Below are 26,884 nucleotides of genomic sequence, written 5' to 3'. Positions count from 1 at the left end.
CTCCTTTTGCAATTCTACAAGTTCTTCTCTAGGGTGGAATCTATTAAATGAAAGGACTGGGTCATAAGTATTTAAAATTTTAATAGATACTACCACATTGCCCTCCAAAGTAGTTGCACCAGTTTCTACTCCCAGCAGTATATGAAGAGTTCCTATTTCTTTCATTCTCACCAATACTTAAAATTATCAGCACTTGAAAATATTTGATACAATCAAAATTATAAATTTGTGCCATTCTGAAATTCCCTGATTAGTTAGTACTATGTTAAGCATCTTTTCTTATGATTATTAACTAGCCTGTTACATTTTGTCTTCCAGGTATCCTTTGCCCATCTATATTGGGTACTTTACTTTTGTCTTACTGATTTCTGGAAGTCCTTTAAAATTATAGATATTAAACTTTGTTCCATGTTTCCCATATTTTTCCCTGTTTATTTAAAATTAATTATGAAATTTTAGCTATAGTGAATTTCAGTGTTAATAAAGAGAGATTTGTTGGTTTTTTAGAGTTTTAGCTGTTTATATCTTGTTTAAGAAGGCTTTTCCTATCCCAGGATAACAAATATGTTTTCTGCCTGAGTACTGAACGAAATCCTGCACTCCTTTCTGCCCTCCCTCAGAGATACTCTGGTTATCTTGTAAGAATTTTCACTGTGCTGTTACATACAAATATATGTAGCCATGGAATGTGTCATTCAGCCTTTTGTTTTATTTGCATAAATGGCTTATGTATATATCATTCTTCAGTTTCCCATTTTCATTTAATGTTATGTCTTGGAAATCTGTATATGTATGTTCTCACATATAAAACAAGCTCAGTGGCATTTGGGCAGCAATTCTTTTTCATGATAAATTGCAGGACATTTAGCATCTCTGGCCCTTCATCCATTAAAGTCCAGTAGTGTCCCCTGGGCCTTCGATAACCAAAAGGTTAACTTTACCCACATGTTGCTGGGTGCCTCCTAGAATGTAGCACCAAACCTAGCTGAGACCCACTTTTTAAAAACTGCATAGTATTCTGTATTACATAATTTCACTTACATTGATGATGACCATTTCATTTATTTCCAATTTGTTCGATGATACCTAATATTTCAGGGAGCTTCTTGCACAGATAGATAGGCAGAATTATGCAGCATGGCCTGTGAAATCAGATCATCTAGGTTAAATCCTAGCCCAGTTACTTCCTAGATGAATCATTAAGTAAGTCTCATGCCATCTCTAGGCTTCAGTTTCTTCATCTGAAAAACAGAGATAATAATAGTACCTACCTTATAGAATTGTTGGAAGGATTCAGTGAAGTAGCATAACTTTTAAAGTATTTGAAACAGTGCCTCATATTGTAATTCATGCTTTGTGAATATTTGCTTTTATTTATTTTTTTATTATACAAACTGAGGGCATCTTATGAATTCCTAAATCATTAAGATGTATGTTTTTAATTTTAATAGCTACCAAAGTAGAATAGAAACTTAAATGCCTAATAAGTAGGAAAGGATAAAACTGTTATGGCACATAGAGTTAGGGTGCTGTACAGCCATTTATAAATAATGTTTCTGAAGCAATTTTTATGATATGAAAAAACAACTAAGATATAAGTAAAGAAAACAGGATGCAGACTCTATGTATAATGTGATCTTAATTATGTAAAAAATGTTGTAACTGGAAAGCAGATGGGAAGGAAATACACAAGTGGTTATTTCTAGGTTGTGAGAGTATAATGCTTTTTGTTTTCTTCTTTATACTTTTCTAGACTTTCCAAAATTTCCTAATAAGCATGCATGACTTTTGTAATATCAGTAAGTTAATTGTAATATACATTCTACTGTGTGATCTGCATTTTTTTTTTTTTTTGCACTTTGCAACACAGAATGTATTTTCTAGTAAGCAAATTAACTGGTAAAAGTCAGAAAAATTGGGGGGGAGAGATTTTAAGCTAATATTTCTATGTATAATTTTTATTTTATTATTTTTGTTCTTAAAGTTCTTGCCCTATAGTTACTTAAAATCTACCAGAATATAAAGACAGGTGACCAAAATATGTGTTCTCATTTCTGGTCGTTTCTCTTGGTAGCACCCCAGCAGTCAGTGACTACTCTAGAATTGCTTTGGGTCCTAAACGGGGTCCATCAGTTACTGAAAAGGAGGTGCTGACATGCATCCTCTGCCAAGAAGAACAAGAGGTGAAAATAGAAAATAATGCCATGGTATTATCGGCCTGTGTCCAGAAATCCACCGCCTTAACCCAGCACAGGGGAAAACCCATAGAACTCTCAGGGGGTATGTATTGTTTAATAAATGTCTTTTTGAGCATTTTTTTTTTCTTTCCTGTGTAATTAGAAAAGTTACTATCTGAAAGAAGTTTGGGAATGAGGTTGTATTTAGCCTTATTTGGTCAGATCTCAATTTACCCATTTGTAAGATTCTTTAGTTTTTACAAGTTAGCTCCTTTGTCAATTTTTTAAATTTTTGGTTTGCACAGGGCCACATTGCTCATTCTGTCTATCTATCCTTCCATCTCCATTTTATTTTCCTGAACCTTTTGAAAGTAGGGATTCATGGCATTTCATCCCTAAATGTTTCCATGTGCATTTCCTAAAACTAATCTATCCAGTGTTCTATGTCTACCATACTGGATATAACATTTAAGAAAATTAATAATTCAGGAACATTTTTTAATATAAAATCCATATTCAAATTTCCCCCAACTGTCCTCAAAAAGTCTTATTTTTAGCTAGACTTTTTTTTCTATTTAGGATTCAGACATGTTTCATATGTTGCTTTTGTTATGTTTTAATCTTCTGTTTTAATCTAGAATAGTCACTTGCCTTTCCTTTGTTTTCCCATGATAATAAGTTTTTTGAAGGATGCAAACTAGTTAGTTGTCCTGTACAGTGTTTTTACATTGAGGATTTGTCTGATTGTTGCCATGTGATTAGGTTCTTGTTAAACATTTTCTTGGCTGGAATACTAATTAGGTAATGTGTTGTATTAAATAATTCTTACATCACATTAGGAGTTATCTGCTTTATTTTTAAAATACCTTTAGAATAATAAAAATGATTAAAAAGGCTAATTTTTTTTTAATTAAAAGGATCTTTTATTATTACAAAGCTGTTGGAAAATACAAGGAAGCAAACATTTTACTGTATTACCATATTTATACCACAGTTGTGAAAAAAGGCTAACATTTAATGAATAGTGCTTTATGTGTGTTCACTCACTTACTCCTCACAACAGCCCTATGATCTAGGTATCAATATTTGCTCCGTTTACAGATGAAGAAATTGTGCTTGAATCATAGAATATCACTTCACCAATTAAGATAATGCAACTTGAAACCTAATGAAACCAAAATAATGCAACATGAAACTTAATGTTAAGATAAAAATGTACATTATAAATAGTAGTTGTCATTAATCCATGCTAATCATACCTCAAGTCTAGCTTTATGTTTTCCTCTTTTTACTTAACTATTATGAATATATATCCTACTACTCTGATATTCTTGAACATTCCTAAGAAAGTTTATGATTAGAATGTTAGAAGTGATAACCTCTTTTTTATTTGGTTTCTTTTTATGATTGTGGAACAGATGAATATATACCTGATATTTTGTCTTTTTGTATCAGAAACCATGGACCCACTTTTCATGGATGCAGACTTGGCATATGGAACTTACACAGGGAGCTGTGGTCACGTAATGCATGCAGTATGCTGGCAGAAGTAAGTTGTCCTTCTGACATGTTCTTGAAAGAAGCTAGGAATATTGAAGTTCTCTAAAGGCCACAAAAAGGCATGTTTTCTCATGTCTTCTTTTCTTCTTATTTGAATAATTGAAGCAGTTTTAATTATTAATTTTGTTTGCATGATACTCATTATAATATCACCCTTTGAAATTGGTGTGTAAAATTACCAACTTAAAATTTTCACTGTACTTTCTTTCCCAAAGGAATTAGTTTTTCTTGATCAGTATTTGTATAAAAAGTAGTTATCTTTATAAAAATCTGATTCCCCTCAAAACATACAATAAAAAATACCTCTGAGATAGAATAGGACATGAAATTCTAGTTATATGTCTGGAAGAGATAAAAATGCAGAAATATTTTTCTTGGGAAATATTTTATATCAGGTTTACCTTTTTGGCATCAGATTAAAATACATAATTTTCCTATAATTGCATTTACTACTTTGCTTGGTCATTGGAAACAGAGGGACATAGTGTCTATATTGTTTATCTCCATGCTGTTGAGGCAGGAGACAGTTTTATCAATATAATTCAGTAAAACTATTTTAAATTTGTTTCTGCCCTGATGTGTTCTCCAGTTTGCCTCCAAAAGAATGGGCATGCTAGTTCTTCTGTAATTTGTGTATTTTTGCATGTAGATTATAAAGATGTTTATTGAGGCAAAAATTCCAGACCTTATCACTTGGATTAGAGCAAAAATACATGTGTAGTTTCGAATGGACCTGTGTCTTGGGATTTTGCAGGTATTTTGAAGCTGTGCAGTTGAGCTCTCAGCAGCGCATACATGTTGATCTTTTCGACTTGGAGAGTGGAGAGTATCTTTGCCCTCTGTGCAAGTCTCTGTGCAATACTGTGATCCCCATTATTCCTTTGCAACATCAAAAGATAAGCAGGTATATTTAAATTAATGTTTTGGTTAATTTTTTTAAGTTGTCTTTAATCTTTTTCATTGTGACTGTTTTGATTATCAGATTATCAGTTTTTCTATTTTTTTTTTTGCAATTTAAAGTAACATACTAATCCATTTTATTACTTGGATTCAACTTTAAAAATATGATAAAAGCCCCAAATTTTGGTTCCTAAAAGAACTGGAATGTTTATTTACTTGTCTACATGTTTTGCATCTTTCTTTTAATAGCCATTAAAGCAATAGAACTTTGCTCTCTATCTTAGCGCTCACAGAAGGAAAAAAGTTGCAAAGAATATCTATTCCTTTCTTACAGTACTTTGCCAGCATTAGAGTTGCTATTTGGAATTTGGTTACTCTTCAGATCTTTGTATTATTATTTTTATTCTATTTTCTAAAGACCCAAATGCTGTAGTTGTAGAGATATGGACAAAATGTTAACTATAAATGTAAATGAAAACAATAGGTTCGCCTATGAATAGTTTTTTAGTGTTCAGAATAAGTTTTTAAACTTTTATATTCTGACCATCTGTGAATGGAATTTAACAGAAAATAACTATTAGTTTTTTGTGACAGCTAGAACACTTAATTGTTTATTTCAATAGTTTAATGATTCTACATGATGATAACAGTACTATTAATATTTATTATTGTTGCTATTAGTTTTTTTAACTCAATGAATTTGTAGTGATAGATCTTAGTTTTGCTCAAGAAAATTATTTTATTGATAAAACACTTAACATGTTCCCACAACAAAAGAGTTAAAGGTTGTAGGATTGGCAGTCAGGGCCAGTAAGTAGTTGCTCTGTCTCTACTATTCCATGTCATTAGAAAACACAATTTTGAATTGTCTGCTACTTAGTGTACTAGGACATAGAATGTCATCTTTTAGGAAGAAGGTGTCATCAGAAAGATTTATCTTTTATTTGTTGACTAACATGTTGTAAGCCTTCTACTCCATATATGTTTTTTTATTCTCAATATAGTCTAATGAAATAGGTACTGATATTCCCATTTAAAGATGAGGAATTGGAGACTGTGAGTGATTTTTACTTGTCCCAAGACAGACCAAGGATTTGAACCTAAACCTGACTCTAAAGCCACACCTAACTATACACAGGTTGGCTAGTGGTAGAGAGCTCACCTGTCAATGCAGGAGACCTGGGTCCAATCCCTGGGTTAGAAAGATCTCCTGGAGAAGGAAATGGCAACCCACTCCAGTATTCTTGCCTGGGAAGTCCCATGGACAAAGGAGTCTGGTGGGCTACAGTCCATGGGGTCACAAAGAGTTGGACATGACTTAGTGACTAAACAGCAGCAATAACCACAACCATAAACAAAAATAAATCATAATAAAATAAAGTAACAACTTCTTGTTAGCCTCTGCAAGCCTATTTTACACAGTGGTTTTCCAAGTAAGAATTATTAACATGTAAATTATTTTCTAAGGAATATTCAGCACCTTCTTTCCTTGATATCTTTAAGAATAGGATGTTTCAGGGCAGTCCTTTCTAAAGTTAGACTGATCCTTACAGGTAGATCTCTTCAAGCCCCAGGACTCTTGTTGCAACAATTTTAATCTGTAGTAACAATTTTGTTACTTAGGATCTGAAAAACATAATTATACATAACATTTTTATTAGGCATTTGAACTTACCTGTATAGTGGGAATATATTTGCCTCTTTTGTTAGAAAGTCATTGTGAGTATAACCTGAATCCCATGGACAGAGGAGCCTGGCAGGCTATAGTCCATGGGATCGCAAGAGTCAGACATGACTTAGCAACTAAACCACTACCAAGATACTAAAGTTAAGAGCATATAAAAAACTTTATCAAAGCTAATAATCTAGTATTTTTAAAGAAAATTGATTATAACAAATCAGAATATACTTTCATATCTGAGAACTGAAAAAATTCTTAGGTCAAATTTGTGCCCAGAGATAAGAATTTTGGCACAGTTCATTGTATATTTTAACTTCACTTAAAATTTTCCTTTAAGTAAACAAATTTCTACTTTACAGTTCTTTTTAATAACACTGTTTCTGGTCCACCTTTGTTGTTAGTTTGGATCAAGCTCCTGTGCAATGAAATTTGTATTACAGGGAAGGGAGACCAATGGTAAACATGTAAATACGGACTATTGAGTGCTGAGAAATAGTGTGAAAGACTAAATTAGAAGCATAAAGAGCCAGAGGACAGACCAGTGCGTGAGGTTCTTTATAGACTGAGTCAGCAGGGAGCTCCTCTCTGAGATAGTAACATTTGTTCTATGTCACCGGTTCTATTCTCTGAGAGAGACACCAGTTCCATTCTCTGAAAGAAGAGAATCCTAAGCACAGGCAACACGGAGAGCAAAGACCCTGAAATAGGAACATATCGGCATAATGGAGACATAGCAAGAAGGCAGGAAGTTCAAGGCACTGTAAGAAGGCAGTATGCTTGGGATGGAGTAAGCAAGGCACCAGATCCTAAGAGGTGTTATGAGCCAAGATTGGAAATTAGAATTGTGTTTTATGTGTAATGGAAAACCATTGGAATGTTTTGGATAGGGAAGTGATATGATCTGATTTACATTTTTTAAAATATCTTCCTGGCTATTGTTTGATGAATATAACATAACTTGGATTAGGGTAATCATGAAGAGATAGAAAGAAGTGATCAATTTGGGATACATTTAGAAAGTAAAACCTAAGACTAGCTGATAGATTTGAATGTGGGGTTTGAGGGAATCATGTAAATCAGTGATGACACTTCATTTTTGACTTGAGCAGCTGAAAGGGTGATTTCACTTACTGACATTTATCTATTGCTTCCAGGAACTGAGCATAAGGGTGTTATCTTATTCTTTGTACTTTAAAATTTCTCCTCCCTCCCAAAACTGCATTTTTAGACACGTGTGTTTCTATGACCTAAGAAGCTAATCTGGAGGAGTTTGGCTTTTTCATACAGTTATTTATCCACAGAAAGACCCTATAAATTCAGCTTTTCAGTTTGACCTGTGCCAATGGCTTTAATAACTTTCAAATATCAATTTTCAGTGAGAATACAGAACCTCTTGCTCAAGTTTTGACCCTGGAACGATGGATACAGACTGTTCTGGCCAGAATAACAGGTTATAATATAAAACATGCTAAAGGTTTGCTTAAAATTATTTTATATTTAGCTGCATGAGATTTAAGTGTCAGAGTCTTTATTTTTTAAAGTACTTTTTGCTCTAACGTATGGTTTGCAAATACAGATTCTTTAAATATTAGAAAATAGAGATTTCTTTAGGCCAAAGGGAGGAAGAAAAAATCTGAGCAATGCTTAGTATAGGCAGTGACTTTCCTGGGGGTATTTGTCCCTCCTTTATTCCCCAGTTTTGACCCCAGCATAGCCTGAGACACAGAACTATGCAGTGGACATGAACAGTAAAAACCCAGAAGAGATGCCATCTTTCTAGCCAGAGAACTTGAGAGAAATCTCCTCAGAAGCTGGAGAGTATAAAGGGAATTCCTATTGCTTGTGTTTTTGTTTTGTTTTTTCTGTTTTGGCTCTTTCCCAAGGCCATCTCCAGTCATGGAACTGCACTGCCATGGTGGCCACATAGACATCTAAAATCCCAAGAGAAAATCAGTCTTACTGGCCAAAAGAACTGGGAAGAATGGGACCGCTGTGTTCCAAAAACTGCAGGGTGAATCCTCTTTTCTTTTTTTAATTCCCAGTTAGGTGTTTTTGTTTTATTTTAATTTATTTTTTTGGTCTCACTGCTCAGCATGTGGGATCCTAGTTTCTTGACCAGAGATCAAACCTGTGCCCCCTGCATTGGAATTGTGGAGTCTTAGCCATTTCTTTGCCTCACAGCTTCATCCCAAGGTTAACTCCAGTCATGTGAATCTGCATGACAGCACAGGGGACTATAAAGCTGAAAGAAATTGATCATTTTGACTAGAGGAAATGGGAAACAGGGCCCCTTGCAGCTAGAGAGAATAGGAGGAAATCCCAGAGAGGAGAGCACTATGAAAAGGAATCTCCTACTTTTGAGACCAACACAAGTCCTGAGCTCACCTGCAACCTACACAGGTGCAGAACAGGCCCAAAGGTAAAAACAGCTTTGAGACTGAAACTACATTAGACTACCACTCAAGTCCCAGGCTAAGTTCTGAGTAGTACATGTACTGGCAGACCCAAACAGCTTAACAAAGGCTCTGAAAACTAACAATGGAACCATCACTCAGAGTGAAACAAAACTTATGGAACCTAATTGGGTCTGTTGCCTACTGGAACAACAACAGAAAAGGTACATTTTTCCAGAGACTTTTAATGCAAGCCTGTTTTTAATGGATCTTCAAAATATCCAAGACCCTGATGCTGGGAAAGATTGAAGGCAGGAGAAAGGGACAGCAGAGGATGAGATGGTTGGATGGCATCACCAACTTGATGGACATGAGTTTGAGCAGGCTCCTGGAGCTGGTGATGGACAGGGAAGCCCGGCATGCTACTTTCTGTGGGGTCGCAAAGAGTTGGACATGACTGAGTGACTGAACTGAGCTGAACTGAATCCAAAATTATTCAAGGTACAGAGAACCAGGAGGATCTGACCAACTCTCAAGGAAGAAACAATCAACCAAGTGCCAATCCTGAGATGTTTAAATGTTGAACTTTTTAGACCAAAAGTTTAAAGCAGGTTTATAATCATGAAACATCAATTAAAGGTGAACATCCTGAAGCTAGAGTGGCCTGGGTAAAGATGGTTTCATCAGAGCCCTGGGACTCGGGCGTTGCGGTGTTGCCCCAGTTGACACAGTAGGTGGGGAGTCTGTCTCATCTCCGTCAGTCATTCCTTGTTTCCCATCGAACTGCGTGTCACCTGTCATTGCACTCGCCGTCACTGTCCTGCAGAGTCCCGCAACTGGCTGTTCACTCCCGTCAGAGGAAGTCACTCTCCTTGAAAATACTGAACATAGCTGTATAGGTTCATGATTACTAGAGAGTACGTTAATAAAATTTCTTGTAACGGCTAAGTGCCACTTAAAAAAAAAAAAAAAAGGTGAACACTCATGGGAGTGAATGGAAAGACAGAAGTTCTTAGCAGAGGGGAAAATATATATATATATATATATATATATAAAAAGGACCAGAGATAAAAGAATTGAAAGACTGCTATATGAAAAAAAAAAATTAACTGAATGGGCTCAGTAGTAGAATGGAGATGGTGAGATAAGAGTCAGTGAATTTGAAATTAGATAAGGGAAATTATGCAATGAAGAATTGACAGAAAAGTGATGGAGAAAAACATATAGCCTTAGGGACATATGGAACCTTCTTTTGTTCCCTTTAACCCAATGTTTGTGTCATTGAAATCCTGAAAAGAAAAATGATGATACTGAAAAAATATTTGAAAAAATTATAGTTGGAAACTTTACAAATTGGTGAAAGAGTTAGATTTACAAATTTAAGCCCAGCAAACCTCCGACAGATAAACTTAAAAGCATACCTACATAGGTCATACCCAAACTTCTGGAAACCAAAGATGAAGAATCTCAAGAACCTCCAGGAAGAAAACAACTCATTGCACTTGTGGGGATGACAATCTTAATTTTGAAGAGGTTTAGTATTCACCCAAGGTCTTAGTAATAGTCACTAGCAGAGCTAGGATTCAGACCCAGGCAACTTGGCTCCAGATCCTGTGCTGTTATTCACTGAAGTATGCTGCCTTACTAACAGTACTATGCATTCGCCAAAAATAGAAATATAGAGGGACAGTTACTGATGTGGAAGATATATATGATCTATTAATGAAAAATCAAGATACACAACAGTGCTAGGTATTATCCTTTTAAGAAAAAAAAAATCTACATGTGTAACATTTATATGGAGAATAGAAAAATATCACCCTCGTGCTATCTGATTATCTGGGTGGAAATATTTTGAATGATTATTTATTGCTTTAGCATTATACAGATTTTCTAAAGTGATTGTATGTAATTTTAAAAGCTTAAAAAAATATGTGTCACATTAAACTCCCATGATTTTTTTTCCTTTTTCCTTTTAATTTGTAAGGAGAAAACCCAACAATTCCAGTCCTGTTTGATCAAGGAATGGGTGATTCTACTCTTGACTTCAATTCTATTCTGAGTTATGGAGTTCAGTCTTCGTAAGTATCTAAACAAGAGAAGTTTGTAAATGGTTGTGAAAATAAGAGTGAAGAACAATTCTTCCTTCCTTCCTTCTTGCGTTATTTGTGAAAGTGTTTTGTTTATCCCATTTTTATCTTGTTGCCATCTACCTAGAGTTTTATTTGTACTGGTATTAAGTGATTTGAGATAGAGTAATATGTATTTAGTATGTGTTAGGATGAACCATGCCTATAATTAACTATTTTTAACCAAAAAAATGCTATTTTTATGTATTTCCACCTATAGGAAGAGCTGAATTTAAGAGACTTAAGTTAAAGTCACATCTGACTTGCTCTGTGACTTCTGAAAAGTTTCAGGTCACTCCACCCCCACTGCAGTTCATTTTCTTGTTTGTAGGATTGAGACAGTGGTCTCCAAATTTACCTTATAAGGTTATTGAAAAGATATTTATGTGAAGACACTTTTAAAAAATATGATGTATCCAAATCAGATACTATTATTTAATGAATAATATCTGAGGTTCATTTTTCTAGTTGTGATCCTTGTTTACGTTGTATATCCCATCACTACTAAAAATACTTGTTCCTTGTTACAAATAGAAGTCCAGGAAACCAGAAATTATCATTGCTAGTACATGGATTATTATATATACACACAGATACACATACTCCCCTATCAGCACAAAAGTACTTGTTGGTCCCTTTTCATACACTGAAATTTATGTCAGATATATTTCCTCTAATTTTTAATCCTCTCTCCAACCTGTTCTTAATTTGGACCTCAACCCTTTCTGCTATGATCATTTACTGCATCTTTTACAAGAAGTTATCTGGGTCATCACCATTTTGTCAGATATATTTTTCTACCAATAGGAGTTACAGTTCTGCTTTCACCATTTTTTTCTTAATGAATAAACTTTCAAAAGAAGTTAAATTCTTGCTTCAGTACCTAAGTGGACTTCTCAGTAGGTAGCCCCTTTTACTAAATCATTATTTAAATTTTTCTTGTTTTATTTTTAGGTTTAATTATTCTAATAGCATCAAGGAAATGGTCCTTCTCTTTGCTACAACAATTTATAGAATTGGATTGAAAGTGCCTCCTGATGAAACGGATCCTCGAATCCCCATGATGACCTGGAGCACGTGTGCTTTTACTATCCAGGCAATTGGTAAAGCCTATAAGAAAACTGATTTGGAGCTTTTATAGAAACAGAACTAACATTGGCTGATCAAAAATTCTTCCTTTTTTCCCACCCTAATGGCCTGGAATACTTTGACTTGTTTAAGGACTCTTGGTATATCGGTAGATTAGGTGGCATGATGCCATTTAGTTTTAGGATATTTTGTTTTGATCTCTTCTAATAACAAAAATGGGCATACGTAACAGAAAACTAAATATACTTGAAAGGGACAGCGTGAAGCAAGCTATATTTTTTTTTCATTTATTTTTATTAGTTGGAGGCTAATTACTTTACAATACTGTAGTGGGTTTTGTCATACATTTATATGAATCAGCCATGGAGTTACATGTATTCCCCATCCCGATCCCCCCTTCCACCTCCCTCTCCACCCAATTCCTCTGGGTCTTCCCAGTGCACCAGGCCTGAGCACTTGTCTCATGCATCCCACCTGGGCTGGTGATCTGTTTCACTATAGATAATATACATGCTGTTCTCTCGAAACATCCCACCCTCGCCTTCTCCCACAGAGTCCAAAAGTCTGTTCTGTACATCTGTGTCTCTTTTTCTGTTTTGCATATAGGGTTATCATTACCATCTTTCTAAATTCCATATATATATATGTGTTAGTATGCTGTAATGTTCTTTATCTTTCTGGCTTACTTCACTCTGTATAATGGGCTCCAGTTTCATCCATCTCATTAGAACTGATTCAAATGAATTCTTTTTAACAGCTGAGTAATAGTCCATTGTGTATATGTACCACAGCTTCCTTATCCATTCATCTGCTGATGGGCATCTAGGTTGCTTCCATGTCCTGGCTATTATAAACAGTGCTGCGATGAACATTGGGGTACACGTGTCTCTTTCAGATCTGGTTTCCTCAGTGTGTATGCCCAGGAGTGGGATTGCTGGGTCATATGGCAGTTCTATTTCCAGTTGTTTTTTTTTTTTATTTCCAGTTTTTTAAGAAATCTCCACACTGTTCTCCATAGCAGCTGTACTAGTTTGCATTCCCACCAACAGTGTAAGAGGGTTCCCTTTTCTCCACACCCTCTCCAGCATTTATTGCTTGTAGACTTTTAGATAGCAGCCATCCTGACTGGCGTGTAATGGTACCTCATTGTGGTTTTGATTTGCATTTCTCTGATAATGAGTGATGTTGAGCATCTTTTCATGTGACAAACCCACAGCAAGTATTACCCTCAATGGTGAAAAATTGAAAGCATTTCCCCTGAAATCAGGAACAAGACAAGGGTACCCACTCTCACCACTACTATTCAACATAGTTTTGGAAGTTTTGGCCACAGCAATCAGAGCAGAAAAAGAAGTAAAGGGAATCTAGATAGGAAAAGAAGAAGTGAAAGTCTCGCTGTTTGCAGATGACATGATCCTCTACATAGAAAACCCTAAAGACTCTACCAGAAAATTACTAGAGCTAATCAATGAATATAGTAAAGTTGCAGGATATAAAATTAGCACACAGAAATCCCTTGCATTCCTATACACTAACAAGCTATATTTAAAAGGTGGCAGTATAACAATGGAAGATGCGAGAAAAAGCAAAGGAAGGAGAATGAACCCAGAAATATCCAGTAATTTTTATTTCTTTTACACTTTGAGAGGAAAAAAAAAGGTAAACCAAACCACCTAAAAAATTACCAGGAGAGAGAAAGGAAGACTGAGATGGTCAGGAGAAAGAGATTAACAGCAAGAAACCTCCCAACTCTGAAGAGAAGCCTACTGTTAGATTCTCCGCCATGGTGAAAGTTTCTAAGGGAAAAGTGTATCAAATCAACAGGCTATACGCCTTATATTTACATGGTCTTATCTCTCATTAAAGCTAGGGGAAATGAAGCAGTGAAGAATCAGTCAGATTTTTAAAATAATATATTTGCTTATGACAGTCACACGATAAGAGTACTACATGAAAAACATTTAAGAATTGTAATACTTTCATATTGTCTTTAAGCCAGTTTCAGACTCATTTTCCAGTATTTTTTGAAAGTTGTTTTTAATGGTTCTACCACATTTTCCTCATTTAAATAAAGTTTTGTAAAAGGACACTGTCTCTTGATTTGAAGCACAAAGTACTTAAGTAGCACAAATCTACTTTTTCACAGACCCTTTCTGCATGCCAGCATTAGTCCCTGTGAACAGATTTAAGGAGTCATTCCCAAACCTGTCAGATTTAAATTGTGGGTAAAAAATAAATACACAGGTTTATATTTACTGTCATTAAATAAAAGGAGAAAAGGGGAAAATGAGGTTTAAATAGAATCTGAACAATTTGATATGAAATTTAAGCATTCTTTTGGAGTTATGATCTATTAAATATCTGCAGATTGCCAGTAAAGGTACTTTTACACTTGACTATTTGGGGAACACAAGCATTAGGAATTGGAGATTTTTATTTAGGCATTGAACACTTTCAGAAGTGACAGTTTTGTCATAGAATGGATGAGAAGTTCATTGGAGAATAGGACTGACTCTTCATATGTGTTTCTGTAACATAGTAATTGGAAATTATTTAATTAATAGAATGTTATATTGTTTTCACTATAGGGCTTTTTCCATCCAGTGGATATAAGGCTCTGCTTTATTCCTACTTATTTTATCAGCCAACTTATCTCACTCCCTGTGGGTGTGGAGAGACATATGCAGGATGTGTCGGCAGTTATGAAAAATAGTTGAGGAATCAAAACAGAGGGTCTTTTATTGCTGTCCATTCAAAAATGGAAAAGGAAAATAGGAAATAAGCCTTCCAGCCTCATAGATGTGTTTGCTGCCAAAGATCAGTAAAAATAAGAGTAATTCAGTAATAAATACCCTAGCCAACAAGGCAAAATATATTTCTGAGCTGATGGGTTTTTTGTATTTTCAACTTCACCTTGTTCTATCCTATAAATCTAATTCTTTTTTAATAGTGCTTGAAAGAACAATAAAGCTACTTACATTTGTTTTATGTATTTTTTTGACAAAATAGGTTGCAACTATATTTTAAGTTACTTTAATTTTTTTTTTGCAGAGAAGGACAAATACTGTATGTTTTCATTTATATGTGCTATCTAAAACATGAAACAAATGAACCAATATAGTGAAACAGACTCACAAAGGACAAACTAGTGGTTACCAGAGGGGAGAGCGGTAGGGGTGGAGCAAAATAGGCGAAGGAGATTAAGAGGTAAAGACTACTAGGTATAACATTATAAGGAAGTAATATAGTATTTACACAGAAGTAATGTAATACTTACAAGGAAGTAATATAATACATGGAAGTAATATACTACCTACAAGGATGTATATTTAAAGTTACAAGGAAGTAATATAAAGCACAGGAATATAGTCAATATTTTATAATAACTTTGTATGGAGTATAATCTGTAAAAGCATCAAATTATTATAAACCTGAAACTAATATAATATTGTAAGTCAACTATACTTCAATTAAAATTGTTTTTTCTTTTTGCATAGAAGAGATGTGAAAAGGAGGATAAATGAAAGAGAATGCTTTGTTTTTCCCAAGTGTTCTTTATGATTGCTCCAGGGGCTTTATTATTTATAAAAACAATTTGTCCATGATCTACATTGCCGCTGTAGTGTCCTCTCACTCAAAAATGTGGAAATCTCGGCATAGACTTAAACATGAAATTCTGAAGGGGAAAAGTGCAAAGCATTTTTCTGTTTGGTCAAACATAGAATTGAAGAATATCTGATAGACAGAAACCAAGTATACAGTTGTAGCAGTATTCAAAATTTATTATTTTTATTTTTCTTGCTCTTTGAGAAAACCTCTTGGGAGATGAAGGAAAACCTTTGTTTGGAGCACTTCAAAATAGACAGGTATGTAGTCCAACAGGGTACATATAGTGTATTTTTTTAGGGAGTCCTCAGTACATTTACCATTTTAAAAAATCTTTATTCACTTCTTTTTCTGTAAAAGCAGAATTCTGTTTTGGTTTTTCTTAAAGCTACTTAAGTCTCATAGGAGACGGAAAGGCCAACATTATACACTTTGGAGAGTTTATTCAGTCTTGGAGGTTAAATGTAATTCACAGAAAGATTTCTGGTGATACTTAGTTACTTTTTATCCCCCTCTCCATTTATTTTCAAATCAGAACCCTAATGTCTCATATATCTTCCTTCTCACTAATTTTGCATCATCATGTAACGTTAAGTATTAATACTAGCTTAACTCTGGATAAATCTTCATACTGAACTCCAAAATAAAACTAAATCATAACTCCTTCATGGGCAGATTCTGATTCTATGTAACTATACTCCTGCCTCAGGCCTAAGCCTTATAACTTTGGGGACCCTGCAAACAGTACTTAAGAAGTATGCTCAGTAGCCCTGTGAAAACAAACTGGGCAACTGAGGATTCCCTGGACCACTCACCTAGCCATTTTCCTCTTATTTTCTGACAGCTGGCCCAGGGGACTTGGAGTCCACGACGTGCTTCCCTAGAGTTCCCATCCTTCCATCTGGGAAGCAGAAGATTTGTTCCCTGAATTCAGTGATTTTCTGCCATCATTTTAGAATTTCTACAAAGACATGTATTTACACAGGCCTGAATAGAATTATATAGGCCAGACATTTAAGAGAATGACTCTAGGGGAAATGAGTACTTAAATGAGATTGAGATGATTGTATCTTTAATACTTCTTTGTCATGGGGAAATCTATTACAGAATTCAGTGAGGTCATAAAACTTTTTAGAAGTTTGAAAAATATTGTAACTAAATTTGCAGTAATGTAAAGTATATAGTAAGTCTACACTAGTTCTTACAGAGTGGGATTGGTCTATACAGTGAATGACTTAGGTCTTTCATCTTCACTTATCTTTTTATCTTCCCTTCTCTTACAATCTAGCATAATGGTCTGAAAGCATTAATGCAGTTTGCCATTGCACAAAGGATTACCTGTTCTCAGGCCCTGATACGGAAACATCTGATTCGTCTTCTATCAGGTAGAGTCTTTTCGGAATTATTATGTTATTTGCATGTCTTTCCCCACTGCATTTCTGGCAGTGTATTCGGAAACAACACACTACACTAATGTCAGACACTCATTACCACAACCTTACAAAAGAAAAAACAAAAAGAAAACAAAATACATGGTTGCTCTCTAATACCTGCAGTCTTATTTTTAAAACCAAGTGTTTTCCAAATGCTGTCAACTTGTATCCATTATATCCGCCCAAGTGCTTTGTGCACCAACATCCACGATCACTAATATCCTTAGTATTAATCACTAATATCTCAGTCTGGCTAGAAAAGAGAGCATGTGGATCTATGTGGATAGATCATTTAAAAATATCATTTTTCTGGTGTATATCAAAGTCATATAAAAATGATAGAAGTACTAATTATGGTAATCTCAGACTGTGGGTCCATGCATGCCTTTTTCTTTGAGAGACAGGTTATAACAGCTGAGCTGGGTTTTTTGTTTTTTTTTTTAAGATTTGAATAAGCTAGAAATTAGCTAAGCTCATGTGATGGTCTCACTGTGAAAACAAAAAGAAAAATTACAGGTTATGCATAGAAGAATGATTTGACTTTCATTTTGATTATCTGCATTTCCATTTAGGTATTTGCACCACAGCAGCTCCTTTGCATCTAAAATAGGTCAAGCTTAAAAAACCCTCTTTATGTCTTTTTGTTCATAAATTAAATATGTCACAGGTAAAGAGGTTTAAGCTTACAATTCCTCGGTATGTTTCTACCAAATAAGAGAGCCATTCGCTCTTTTTAAGGTTTAAAAGCATGCATAGTTTTATTCTAGCTAGAAAACAGGCTTTGTTTCCCCAAATTGACCAGCTATTTTACCCTCAGAGTCTGTTGAAACAGGTCACCTTCCTCCTTGTTGAGTCTCACAAACTTCTTAGGGAGCTTCTCCTGGGCAGCTTTCTGTCACTCTGATGACATGGGGTTCCATGGCTCCATTCAAAGCTGTCGCCTAAGTTTCATTAGAACTTCCACCGTGCTAACCTTTTATATTTTCAAGTTAATTTCCAGCTATCTCCTGAATTAACCTCATGCTAATAGTAATCTAATATTAATGCTGTTCCCTAACTACACACTTAAATTTTTTTTTCCTTTTTTCATTTACTTTTTTTCTTACTGATCAGTTGCACAGGCCCACAATTTTGCACATATTACACATGCTTCTCGTTCTTAGGACCTTTTCCTATTGTTAACAGTTTATCCTATTTGCTTAGTAGTACTGTGGTTTTGCTCTTTTTTAATTTTTGTTATCTCTTTTCATTTCAGTTATAATTTGGATACCTTGTTTTATCAACATTTCCAAATAGTCTTCTTGCTTTTGCATTCGTCACAGATTATGGGATTTGTAATATTTGTTGATTGTTGTTCAGTCACTAAATCATGTCCAACTCTTTGCAACCCCATGGACTACAACATGCCAGGGCTCCACATGCCTTCACTATCTCCCAGAATTTGCTCAAATTCATGTCTGTTGAGTTGGTGAATGCTATCTAACCATCTCAATGTTTAAAACACCTCAAAATAAATACCAAGCAAGGAGACTAATATCATCACAGATGGCAGAAACTGAAATAATACTGCATAATGTCTAGTTGACAGTAACTAATAAACTTGATGTTCTTTTGCTCTGTAATGTATCTTTGTGCCTTTATGTAAAAGTTTGTCATGTGAAAATTTACTAGCGAGAACATCTTTATTTGCAAGTTGTTAGGGCTGTAAACTCTGTGTAGAGGTACAAGATATGGTCCCTGCCATTGTAATACTCATGATTGAATTGAAGAAGCAGAACCTCTGTGAAAACTCACACTATAAAGTAGACAAATGCTAGATGTATGGTAAAAATATGTGCTTCACGAATTGAGACAGAAAGAGATCACTCTGGGGGCTCTGCTGTTTTTTTGCTCTACCAGGGTATATAAAGAGAGAAACAGAGATAGCATTCCAAGCCTGGAGCACAATTTTAACAGAGATTGAGGGTGTAGGAAAGCATGTGGTATGTTCAAATAGACAGGGCTGATAGGAATAGTGGCACCTATAAATAGAGAAGCATGAAGTTGTTTTGATAAAAATAGGTCTTAAATGCCCCAGTGAGAAGTTTGAACTTTAGGTTATTGGGAATTTTCGAAACATTTTGAACAATATTATTCTAAGGCTAGATATTCTATAGATTGGATTGGAAAAGGAAAAATTAGAAGTAACATATGTATCTGTATATAGTCGCATACTGGAGGAGGGCATGGCAACCCACTCCAGTATTGTTCCCTTGAGAGTCCCACGGACAGAGGAAACTGGCAGGCTACAGTCCAAAGGGTCGCAAAGAGTCAGGCACAACTGAAGCGACTTAACACACACACACACACACATAGTAGCATAAATTAGGGAAGCAATTGGGATGGGTAGAAACAAAGTTTTGAATTAAAATGAATAACTAGACTATTGAAAGAAATAGGGAAGTCCACAATAGAGACTGTTTTATATGAAAGATGATGAATATAGTTTTAACATGTTGATTCTCCAGTAGTAATAGGACATACAATGTTCATTGCCATGTATGTGCCAGGCATTGTACAATGACGCCTGTACATTGTACAAGGATATTTTTATATAATCATGTCTTCTGACCACCATTATTCAAGGAAATTATCATTTCCCCAATTTACAGATGAAGAAACTGAGGCACAGAGAACTTCTATGACTTGACCAAGGTCATAGTAAAAGGCAGTAAAAATCAGTAAAAGGCAGAACTAGTGTTTGAACCCAAGCCTGACCATAAAACCCATGCTTTTCCTACTATATCATTTAAGTTTTCCTGAGATATTTAATTTGGCATAAATGAAAGATTTTACCAGTGGAGGAAAATATACATGCCAAAAATGAACTTGATTTCAGGGGACTTTTAAAATAAATATATTTAGCATCTGGGAACAAAAAAGTTTCACAACTGCCTGTGAGCAAAATTTGATGACAGAGTATTTTACTGACTGAAAAGTTAATAAATCAGGGCAAGGAATTAGGAGTTATTAAAATGTCCTGGGAGCAAAACACTTTAACACTGAGAAGAAAATAAGGTAGGTAGTATTGGTTGTGTCATGAACATGTTAACTGACATATTGGAAATATTACTGAAAAAGAACACATAGCTAGTTAATGGCAGAGCCCTGTATTCACTTTATTTTATAGAGCCAGTATTAATAGTGTTTATAGTGGTTACTGTATGCCGCACTTAGGTTAAGTACTTTGAATGCACAGGTTAACAAACCTCCCAACAATCCTGTCTACACTAGAGGCTTAGAGAAGTCAAGTACCTTGCCTGTGACAGTTAGTCATAGGAAGTACTGGACCCCATTTCTGTCTGACTCCAAAGCCCATGCTCTTAACTTTTATGCTTTTTGTTTAGAATCTTGGATTTGGGGTTAAGAAATTGACCTAGTCTGAAAACAATCTTCTCTCCTTCATTTTAACCAAATGATAGCTTTATTTAAGTATAATTAATTCTCACGGTTATGTATATATAAACACTTATTGTTTTGAATTCTTGATTTCACTTCTTTGTCACTCTTTACCTGACTTCTGAATTTAGAGACTGATCAAAATCAGAAAGGTGAAGTTTTTGAGCTATCTGCATTTCCTTCCACTCATCAGTTGTCTAGTTTTGTTCAGGAGGATTGTCTCCATCCTCTTTCACTTACACCGATTTGCATGCTCTCCCTGCTCCCCAACCCCAAACTTGTTCATATATTTAGTGTATCACAGAACATTTAGAAATGTGTAGTTAGAGGTAGGAAGTGGTAGAGAACATTGTTTAAAAGTAGTTCTTTTTCATTCAGCAAGTATAATACTTATCGAACAATTTCTTATTTCAGTCATCCTAGCTTATTTACCCTTTCCTCCTGTATCTTATCTTTCAACCATTAAATTGCATTCAGAGCTTTTTACAGCCTTTTCTCAGTTTAGTTTATCTTTAGTTATGGTTCCCGTATCTTAAAGGTGTGATGGACCAGTTTATCAGTTTCTGTATTTTTTTTCAGTTTCTGTATTATAACCCTGTTAAATTTTTGTTTTAGATGCTAGTATGTTGTATTACATTTAACTGCATTTCTGTATTACTGGCTGAATTACATTAAGGTTTTTTGTTTGTTTGTTTTCCAGTTGTTCTTCCTAACCTGCAGTCAGAAGCTACACCTTGCCTTCTGTCCATAGATCTATTTCATGTTTTGGTAAGTGTTCAGTAAATTTTCTTTTTAAGTCACTCAAGTTTATAAGTGTTTTCCTCATTCAAATTTTATGCTCTTTGTTCAAGATTATAAATACTGATCTTGGAAGTTTAGTCTCTTTTTTCCATTCCCTTTACAAATAGATACAGATTTGATTGAGGCTATCAAAATCACTTTAAAAATGAAACCACATATACCCTTTACTTTGTAATAGATTGTAGTCTAGTTGATTATATTTAGTTAGTGTCTATATAGGCAGACTTTTTCTAATAATATGTTTTCCCCCTTCCCCTTTTTCTCAACTTGTTTACATTATAAGCAGTGAATAATGGTGTGAGCTGTCTTAAAATTGTTTATTATTCGTGATATGGACCAGGCCATGGGCGCATCTAGGTGTTCCCCAAAACACCTATGGTTAATGACAACTGTTTTGCGAATTTCTTGCACAATTTTTCCATCTCTGTGACGATTTCATTCCTTTAAGACAAGTTTTCTAGAGAGCCATGGTATGGTTAGGATCATGAACTTTGTGGATGCAAGGTTAGCCAGTATCCTCTACCCTGTGGTTGTCACCACTGTCTTTTAAAATTGCTCATGGGAATCTTGAAAGGAATGCTGGTAACTGGACCTTACCCACGATATTATGATTTGTTGGACTAGGGTGGGGCCCATGTATCAATGTTATTTTAAGAGCTCCCCAAATAGTTGTAATGTTGAATCCCCTAAAACCACAGAGTTGAGACCATTACCTGGAACTAGAATAAGTAGACCCAGCAAAGGGATAAATCTGTTTGATGATGGCTTTTATCCTCTGTTTATGGTATATTATATTCTAAAATATCCTGTTGAATAATTAGGAAAAATATTGTGGTTATTTAAAAACACACATGGTGCAGGATCTTGTATTCTTTACATTAGTTATGAGATTAACTTGTGTTTGTCCTTTTGCTACCCATGTTGATACTGATTTTCTTTCATAGGTGGGTACTGTGTTAGCATTCCCGTCCTTGTACTGGGATGATGCTGTTGATCTGCAGCCTTCACCAGTTAGCTCTTCCTATAACCACCTTTATCTCTTCCATTTGATCACCATGGCACACATGCTTCAGATACTTCTTACCATAGACACAGGTAAAGCTCCCGTCAATTGTTAATTGTAAATAACATTTGCCCATGATTTACTGGGAAAATTAATTATGCTTGTGGTTAACCATTCTGTATTATGTCTCTTATTGAATGATCATTCATTTCTTTACAGATGCTGTTTAAAGGAAAAGGTAGAACTGTGACAGGAATAATTAACTAGACAACCTGATTCTCTCCCTTGCAGCTACTCTCTAGGTACACAGGGAGGCCATTTGGATCTGCTTTTCCCTCTCTTTTTTTTTTTTTTTCAGATTCCTCAAGGTCAGGGTTGGAGATTAGTCTCTCCAATGTTTGTCCCTGCCTAAATACTCTGAGCCTTTTGATAAGCCTGTCTATGAAACATTATCAATCCCTCCAGCTGGAATGACAGTACGTGGTTCACTTTATAGCATTTATCACATGGTGTCTTATTTTATAGTTATATCTTACTGCTGTTCCACTCCTTTCCCTGCTTCTCCTTGTTCCTGCATCCCTACTGTAAGTTTCTTGAATAGGGAACATTCAAATTTCAGAATCTTCCTTCATAAGTTTCAACTGTTTAGCAACTTTTGTTACACCCAATAAGAACTCAATGAATATTTTTTGGATGAAAAAATATATATATCCTTGTTTGAAGGTACATGGGTAATATAACATCATGGAATTGTGATATAGTTGTCCTTTTAGATTCTGCTCTTTATAGAAAGCAAAATTGGGTTTTGAGTATCAGTGGTCATTAATGGCTATTGAAAGTTCAAATAGTTTAGAGGACAGATAATGAAAGTGATCTTAGAACAGTATCTAGCAAAATTACACACACACCTACCTTTTGACCCACAGTCCCACTTCTAAGAATCTACCCCAGAGCCCTACTGGCAGAAATATGAAAGAATATAAGCACAAGACAATTCATTGTAGCATTATTTGGAATAACAAAAAACTGGGTGCTTGATTGAATAACCTATGGTGTACCCATATGTTAGAATGATGTGCAGCTATAAAATGGAATGCATAAGATCTACTGAAGAAGTGAGCTCTAGGATATTAAGTGAAAAAAAGTAGGGTACAGAGCAGAAGTTATAGTATAACACCTTTGTGTAAGATATTTTATGTGTATTTATGCATATATATGCTTACATATATTCAATTTGCTCTTTTTAAATAAATGCAACGACAGAAGTATAAATGGAAAACGAAAAACAGTTACCTCTGGTACAAAGTAAAGAGTACAAGAATTTATGCAAAGACTCTCGTGAATGTTTTTTTAATGTAGTTGATCTTAGAACTCTAATTATACTTAACTAAAAAAAAGATCTGAATGGCAAAAATAATTTTTTGACAGTTGAAAGCAACAAATGAACCTAAGAAATATATTGAGAAAATAATTGCTTAGTGACTTTAAAAAACAGTATTTCAACTGTACTTTCCTAGTAGGATATATTCTGGTAATGGAGGAACTAAAAAAAACAATCTTAAGTTGAACCCAATTAGTAGTATCAGTGGTACTAATATTATTATTTTGAAATTATCTTAGGTAATTTTTAAATCAAGTAAGTGATTATGTTGGGAACTGAATTTTCAGTATGAGAAGGAAGACACACAAAAGTAAATTCGGAAAAATTAAATATAAACCGAATAATCTCCCAGTCAGAATCCCTGCCAGTTGTTCTTTGATTATCAGCAAACTAATTCTAAGTTTATTTGGCGAGGCAGAAGACTCAGAATAGCCAAGTCAGTATTGAAGGAGAAGAACAAAGTCAAAGGGCTGATACTGCCTGACTTTAAGATTTGTTAGAAGGCTGTAGGAATGAAGACAATGTGATATTAGTGAAAGGACAGATAAATGAATCAGTGGAACAAAACAGAGCCCAAAATACACCTCCATAAATATAATCAACTGATCTTTGACAAAGGAATGAAGACAAATGGAGGAAAGACAGTCTTTTCAACAAATGGTGCTGAACAGCCGAATACCCACATGTAAGACACAAACACAGGTCTTACACATTTCCCAAAAATTAACTAAAAATAGATTTTAGACCTACATGTAAAATACAAAACTATAAAACTCTTAGAAGATAACATAGGAGAAAATCTAGGTGATTTTTGAGGATGCAATGACTTTTTAGGTACAGCACCAAAGGTACAATCCATGAAAGAAATAATTGATAAGCTGGACTTCTTACAATTCAGAATATTTGCTTTGCAAAAGATTATTATCAAGAGAATTAGAAGATAAGCCACAAACTTGTTAAACATATTTGCAAAAGATGCATCTGATAAAGAACTGTTATCCAGAATATACAAAGGACTAAGATTCAGTGGTAAGAAAACAAACAGCCTCATTGAAAATGGACAAAAGACCCAAACAGACACTGAAGATATCCTGATGGCAAATAAGCATATGAAAAGATTTCAGTATCAGGTGTCATTAGAGAATTACAAATTAAAACAACAACGAGATACCAGTGTACATTCATTAGAATGGGAAAAATCCAAAACACTGACAGCATTTGCGTATTGGCAAGGATGTGAAACAACAGGAACTCTCATTCTTTGCTGGCAGGAATGAAACCAATGCCACTTTGAGATACTATTTGGCAGTTTTTTACAAAACTATCATACTCCTACCATGCAGTCCAACATGGTAGTCCTTGATACCTACCCAAATGAACTGAAAACTTATGTCCACACTAAACCTGCACACAGGTGTGTATAGTAGCTTTATTCATAATTGCCAAAACTTTAAAGCAACCCATATGTCCTTGTGAATGGATAAATTAACTGTGATACATCCAAACAATGGAATATTCTTCAGTTCTAAAAGGAAATGAGCTACTAAGCAACGAAAGGACATGGAGGAATCTTAAGTGTATACAACTAAGTGAAAGAAGCATATTTGAAAAGACTATATATTGTATGATTCCAACTATATGACATAATGGAAAATGCATAACTACGAGATAGTAAAATGACCAGTGGGGATTGGCAAGGATTAGGGGAGAGAAAGGTGAATAGGCAGTGTGCAGAAGGCTTTCAGGGTAATGAAACTATTCTGTTGGATACAATAATAGTGGGTACAACTTATTATAAATTTGTCAAAACCCATAGAATGTACAGTAGCTCAGTCGGTAAAGAATCTGCCTGCAATGCAGGAGACTGGGGTTCAATTCCTGGGTGGGAGAGATCCTCTAGAAAAGGAAATGGCAACCCACTCCAGTATTCTTGCCTGGAGAATCCCTTGGACACAGGAGCCTGGAGGGTTACAGTTCATGGGGGTTGCAAGAGTCAGACACGACTTAGAGACTAAACCACCACCATAGAATGTACAATAGCAAGAGTTATCTCTATTGTAAGCTATGGACTTTGAGTGATAATGATGTGTCACTGTAGGCTGTAACAAATGTGCCAGTGGTGCTAATAGTGGGGGAGACCGTAGGTTTTTGGGAACAGTCCGTATATGGGAAATCTGTGCTTTCCAGTCAGTTTTGCTGTGAACCTAAAACTGCTTTAAAAAAATAGTTTATTAATTTTAAAAGATATTGTTCAAATAAATAAATAAAAGATATTGTTACATGGGTGTGTGCATTTATCAAACTTCATCAAATGGTGCATTTAATATTTATGTATTTTATTGCATTATAAAATTTACCTCAAATTGAAAAGTCATATACAAATACCGAACTCTTTATTTATTTATTTTTATTTATTTTGGACTGTGCTGGGTCTTCATTGCTGTGCACAAACTGTCTCTAATTGCAGCGAGTAGAGGGCTACTCTCTAGTTGTGGTGCATGGGCTTCTCATTGCGATGACTTCTCTTGTTGTGGAGCATGACCTCTAGGTGCTTGGGCTTTAGTAGTTGTGGTGCACAGGCCTAGTTGCCTAGTTGCCCCACAGCATGTGGGATCTTCCTGCACCAGGGATCGAACCCATGTCCCCTGCATTGGTAGACAGTCTTAACCACTGGACCACCAGGAAATTCTGAAATTGAGGATTCACTAATAAATTGAATAGTAAATTCATAGATTTATCTTTCAGAATTTCTTTTTCAGGCCTCCCCCTTGCACAGATACAGGAAGAAAGTGAAGAGGCTCGTTCTGCATCTTCTTTCTTGGCAGAAGTTTCTCAGTATACAAGTGGGTGAGTAACAGCCCATTAGTCCAGTCTATCTCAGTATTGTTTTTATAATTCCACATCTTTGTTCAGTTGTTTGGCAGTATCTCTTGAACCATTTTAATTCCAGTTTTTAAAAATCAGTTAAAGGCTTTTGGAATAACAACAAATAAAAATTGCCCATTCATTTGTTTCTGAGACTGAAAACAAGTTTTGACACATCTTTATTCTTATAAACTATTACAGGAATATAGACAAAAGATGATAGAATTTTAACAAGATGCAGCAGTTAAACTTTAAATAAATGTAAAAAGTTGAAAATAGGTTGTCCTTTTAAAGCAGTTCATACAGTTAATACACTTAACTACTTAGAAGTTTTTTTAAGGCTGTTGTGAGTAATATGTAAATATATTGACAATACAGAGGTTAAAACCAAAAGTGCAATAGAGGGCTCTGCTGAGCGTCACCTGCTG

General features: G+C 35.0%; 1 protein-coding gene across 5 annotated transcripts in view; it reads left to right on the top strand.

Annotated features, from left to right (window-relative positions):
* The window catches only part of LOC110146094 (E3 ubiquitin-protein ligase UBR1), a 120,408-nt gene that overhangs the window by 90,499 nt on the left and 3,025 nt on the right, over window positions 1-26,884 (top strand). For 3 of the 5 annotated variants that reach the window (XM_070469083.1, XM_070469085.1, XM_070469084.1), the window contains 11 exons: window positions 2,075-2,280; window positions 3,633-3,726; window positions 4,492-4,641; window positions 7,695-7,792; window positions 10,699-10,792; window positions 11,795-11,943; window positions 15,740-15,795; window positions 16,824-16,920; window positions 21,107-21,174; window positions 22,152-22,302; window positions 26,351-26,438. In XM_070469083.1, coding sequence (XP_070325184.1) covers window positions 2,075-2,280; window positions 3,633-3,726; window positions 4,492-4,641; window positions 7,695-7,792; window positions 10,699-10,792; window positions 11,795-11,943; window positions 15,740-15,795; window positions 16,824-16,920; window positions 21,107-21,174; window positions 22,152-22,302; window positions 26,351-26,438 — 1,251 coding nt within the window. Of the gene's footprint in view, window positions 1-2,074; window positions 2,281-3,632; window positions 3,727-4,491; window positions 4,642-7,694; window positions 7,793-10,698; window positions 10,793-11,794; window positions 11,944-15,739; window positions 15,796-16,379; window positions 16,699-16,823; window positions 16,921-21,106; window positions 21,175-22,151; window positions 22,303-26,350; window positions 26,439-26,884 lie in introns of those variants that run through there. The other 2 variants (XM_070469086.1, XM_070469087.1) reach the window with 2 other exon arrangements.

Source organism: Odocoileus virginianus, chromosome 6 (genome assembly GCF_023699985.2).
Source record: "Odocoileus virginianus isolate 20LAN1187 ecotype Illinois chromosome 6, Ovbor_1.2, whole genome shotgun sequence".
In the NCBI taxonomy this organism is placed as follows: Eukaryota; Metazoa; Chordata; class Mammalia; order Artiodactyla; family Cervidae; genus Odocoileus; species Odocoileus virginianus.
The sequence above is the reverse complement of the archived record's forward strand: the minus strand, read 5'-3'. Positions and strand labels throughout refer to the sequence as shown.